Source organism: Clupea harengus, chromosome 3, assembly GCF_900700415.2.
Source record: "Clupea harengus chromosome 3, Ch_v2.0.2, whole genome shotgun sequence".
NCBI classification, from domain to species: Eukaryota; Metazoa; Chordata; class Actinopteri; order Clupeiformes; family Clupeidae; genus Clupea; species Clupea harengus.
Window position 1 is genome coordinate 18,750,731 of NC_045154.1, and position 5,000 is coordinate 18,755,730.

At 47.4% G+C, this 5,000-nt stretch overlaps 1 protein-coding gene across 1 annotated transcript in view; it reads right to left on the reverse strand.

The window, feature by feature from the left end:
- Nucleotides 1-5,000, reverse strand: part of otud7a (OTU deubiquitinase 7A) — a 66,083-nt gene that overhangs the window by 36,211 nt on the left and 24,872 nt on the right. Inside the window, exons 3-4 of the mRNA XM_031564846.2 lie at nt 3,700-3,894; nt 2,244-2,462 (exon numbers count right to left, since the gene is read on the reverse strand). Coding sequence (XP_031420706.1) covers nt 2,244-2,462; nt 3,700-3,894 — 414 coding nt within the window. The remainder of the gene's footprint in view (nt 1-2,243; nt 2,463-3,699; nt 3,895-5,000) is intronic.

Sequence of the window (5,000 nt, forward strand, 5' to 3'; positions counted from 1 at the left end):
GGCTTGTGTTCCAGATCTTTACATTTACTGTCAGCTTGAAAGGCATATTTGTAACGTGTAGAGCATGTACAATGTGAAGGGATGAAGAGATGAAGACGAGGAGAAGCAGAGAAGAAAAGAAGAGAAGAAGGGAAGAAGAGAAGAAGAGAAGGAGGGAAGCAGAGAAGAAGAGAAGAAGGGAAGAAGAGAAGAAGAGAAGAGAGACTTTTGGGGAGGGAGATACTTTGAGGGAGCTAGTGACTAGGTAAGATGGTGTGCAGCCCGTTGGGTTAATTGGAAGTTGAAGCGCTCAATAAACTTGCAAGCTTGTGCATTCAGCTCAGCTCCATGTCAGGTTTGTGTTGGGATGTCCCCAGATATCTGAACCATTCCATACTGTATGCACTAACATCTCTCCCCCGCCGGCCTCAAGCAGATAGGCCCCCCCTTGCTGTGGTTCTCTTCCTGATTAACAGGGTTTGTTCCTTACCCCTGTCGCGTTTGTGCTTGCTTGAAGGGGGTTCAGGCCCTGGGCACTGTAAAGCGCCTTGAGATAATTTTACTGTTTTGGCGCTATATAAATAAAATTGAAATGAATTTAATTAACAGAAGAAATAACAAAACACAGGCAGCTGCGTTAATTGCGTTATTTAAAAAACAAAAAAACAATGAGTGTGTTAACTGTGACAGCACTTTTCCCTACTGAATACATTAGCATGATCAAAGAGCGTAAATGTTGCAGGCTGCGCGAGAGTCACGTGTGGCCTCTACCTCAATATGAACAACAGCCCTCCACCTGACCACTACTGCACGGGTCAGGGACCATCCTAAATGCCACAATCAGTGATGGGCACAAACACAATTTCCCACGAGAGCAAGCCCATCAGCTTGGGGTCAAGGGTCAGAGCTGTGTGTGACTGTGTGGCTTGGCTCAGGGTCAATCGAGAGAAAGCGTGTCACCTCCGTGCCACCGAAACATGTCGTGGTCTAATAACATCTAAATGTCAAAGGCACAATCCCAGCTTGCCGTGAGGAGATTGACTATGCAAAGGTCAAAGGTCACAGTGTTGCAGGATGTGGGTTAAAATGAGAGAGAAACTCTCTGCTCCGGTCTGATTGAGTGGCACCAATGTGGACAGCAGATGAACACCAGTGACCTTTACTGGAAGAGACTCTGTGCTGTATGTTTTATACGGTCAAATAACACACCAGCATCTGTGTACTATACAGGCTAGCAACGCAAATAACACACCCAGCATCTGTGTACTATACAGGCTAGCAACGCAAATAACACACCCAGCATCTGTGTACTATACAGGCTAGCTACACAAGGGGCTCATTTTCACTGGACAGTTTTGTCTGAAGCACCCTATCCTATGAATCTGACAGGCACAAAATTGCCTGCACTGATATAAAAAAAAAATCTGCTTTAGAGTTAGAATGTCCAACGTGTTGGACATGGAGTGAGGCTGGCTCCGTTTAAGCTCTTGTCTTGTGCAGACGATCAGTTCTTTTGTCTTGGCAACTCTGATTTCTGACTGGCTGATGCAACCGCATGTTTGAAGGGCCTCAGAGTGGACCAATAGGCATTCTCACCTTAGAGCTTTGTGTTCAGAGTGGACCAATAGGCAGCCTCACCTAAGAGCTTTGTGTTCAGAGTGGACCAATAGGCAGCCTCACCTAAGAGTTTTGTGTTTAGAGTGGACCAATAGGCAGCCTCACCTAAGAGCTTTGTGTTCAGAGTGGACCAATAGGCAGCCTCACCTAAGAGCTTTGTGTAGTGGAGGAGCCCAACTATGTCATTAGCATACTTAAACCATCTGAGGGGTTTCTCACTGATCTTAAATTCATTGGTGAAAAAGACAGAATAGCACAGGGGAAAGAACACAGCCTACGCTGGGAAGACAAGGAAGGAGAGGAGAGATTGATGTCATGGGGAGAGGGCAGAAAGAGTGAGCGTCATAGAGGAGGAGTAGATGGAAGAAGGGATGGAGAAAGAGATTGTGAAAGAGAGGGAATAGATGACATGAGGAGAGAGGGAGAGAGAGTGAGAGTCAGAGAGGAGGAAGAGATGGAGGAAGAGATTATATAAAGAGGAGGATCGGATGGAAGAGGTGAATAAGAGCAGGGACAGATGGATGTAAAGATGGAGGAATAGAGCAGGATTAGATGGAGGAAAAGAGAGAATAATGGAGAAAGAGAATAAAGAAGAGCGTTTAAAGAGAGGAGGTGGAGTCGGAGGCAGAGAGGGGGGGGGGACTGACCAGCCTGCTCTAGGGCCACCATGGTGGACTGCTCGATGAGGTCGCGCTCGATGAAGCAGCGGAAGTCCTCGCTGTAGACGCTGAGGTCGGGCAGCTGGAATGTGTAGATGGGCATCTCCAGAGGGAACTGCTCACGCGCCACCTCGCCCGTCACGTGCAGCCGTGCCAGGGACATGATGGCAGAGCTCGCGTGGGAGATGCCCCGCGTCAGGCGCTTCTCTGTGGAGGAGGAGAAGAAGGAGGAGAAGGAACAAGAGGAGGAGGAGGAGGAGGAGATGGAGTAGGAGGAGAAGGAGAGGAGGAGGTAGAGGAAGAGAGGAGAGGAGAGTGTGACAATGAGTGGACAGCAATCACAGTTTTAACATTTGTGTTCTAGAAATGGATTACTGCACTATGCAGCATTATAGAGAAATGAATCACAGCACTATGTAGCATTATAGAGTAATGGATTACAGCACTATGTAGCATTATAGATAAATGGATTACAGCACTATGTAGCATTATAGATAAATGGATTATAGCACTATGTAGCACTATAGAGAAATGAATCACAGCACTATGTAGCATTATAGAGACCCCAGAGTCTAAATGAGATTTTGGGCTATCTGAGGTTTTGGGGCATTTGCCTCTATGGTCTCTATAGTGATATTATGGGGTGTCAGGGGCTGCTCTATAGTGATATTATGGGGTGTCAGGGGCTGCTCTATAGGAATATTATGGGGTGTTAGTGGCTGCTCTATAGTGATATTATGGGGTATTAGGGGCTGCTCTGTAATGATATTATGGGGTGTCCGGCTTTGCTCCTTTAGTGATATTATGGGGTGTCAGGGGCTGCTCCTGTGTCTGCTCCTGTGGGGTGTGTGTGTGTGTGTGTGTGTGTGTGTGTGTGTGTGTGTGTGTGTGTGTGTGTGTGTGTCTGAGTCTGCTTCTGTGGGGTGTGTGTGTGTGTGTGTGTGTGTGTGTGTGTGTGTGAGTCTGCTCCTGTGGGTTATGTGTGTGTGTGTGTGTGTGTGTGTGTGTGTGTGTGTGTGTGAGTCTGCTCCTGTGGGTGTGTGGGTGTGTGTGTGTGTGTGTGTGTGTGAGTCTGCTCCTGTGGGTTATGTGTGTGTGTGTGTGTGTGTGTGTGTGTGTGTGTGTGTGTGTGTGTGAGTCTGCTCCTGTGGGTGTGTGGGTGTGTGTGTGTGTGTGTGTGTGTGTGTGAGTCTGCTCTTGTGGGGTATGTGTGTGTGTGTGTGTGTGTGTGTGTGTGTGAGTCTGCTCCTGTGGGTGTGTGTGTGTGTGTGAGTGTGTGTGTGTGTGTGTGTGTGTGTGTGTGTGTGTGTGTGTGAGTCTACTCCTGTGGGGTGTGTGTGTGTGTGTGTGTGAGTCTGCTCCTGTGGGGTGTGTGTGTGTGTAAGTCTGCTCCTGTGGGGTGTGTGTGTGTGTGTGAGAGTCTGCTCCTGTGGCTGCTCCCTACCTTGCGTGTTCTCCTCCTGCTTCTGCAGGCCCTGCTCCCCCTTGCTGCCATGCTGGGGGGTGGAGTGGGGGGTGGAGTCGCGCTCGGGCTGCTTGAAGAAGCGGCCCTCGTTGAACACCTGCGGCAGGTTGGCCGTGTGCACCTGCCTGAGCTGCTCATAGTCGCTCAACGCGGCGCTCAGGTCCCAGTTTTTACCTACACACACACACACACACAAACACACAAACACACAAACACACAAACACAAGGGTGTAGGATAACACACGTAGGACACAGGTGTTAACAAACTCAGCAAGCACACAGCTATAACCAATAACAACAGATATAGATGAAAACAAATAATAACAGATATAGATGTAAACAAATAATAACAGATATAGTTGTAAACAAACAATAACAGATATAGATGTAAACAAATAATAACAGATATAGTTGTAAACAAATAATAACAGATATAGATGTAAACAAATGTCAACAGTTCTTAACAAAAAGAATGAGCAGTGATAAAGCATTCTGACATCTGCAATAAAACAGCGTCGCAATAAAACAGTCAAAAGTCTCGAATGCAAACACAGTCTGTCACACAAACACACACACACACACACAGTCTGTCTCCTTCTCTCGTCTCTCACACAGGTACACACACATGTAACCATACACATAAGTACACACACTTACAGTATATGAACCCCAACAAGACTTGTGACTTGTAGAGAGACTTGTATGCATTTAAAATTTGAAATTCATATGCATTTCTTATTATCTTTGTCTCGACAAAGACACACTTTGGCAAACATACACACACACACACACACACACACACTCACAGGCACACACACACACACTCACACACACACACACAGGCACACACACGCGAGGACACACACACACACACACACACACACACACACACACACACGAGCGTGGATACACACAAAACACACACACACACACACTCTCACACACACACACACACACGCACACACGCGAGGACACACACACACACACACATACACACACGTGCGTGGACACACAAACACACACACACACACACACACACACGAAAACTTTGCTGACTGACCTATGCTCACTTTCTCTCTAAACTGAATTAGTCTCCATTCATTAAGATGCCAGACAAGCGTGCGGTGAGTGAACCTCCATCACCAGGGCTGCAGACGGGCGTGCGGTGAGTGAACCTCCATCACCAGGGCTGCAGCTAATTGCCCTTGGATAATTGCAGCCCACGGGACTCCAAAGCTTTTCAACAAAGCCACTGCCAATGGCTGACAGACTCCAGTGTT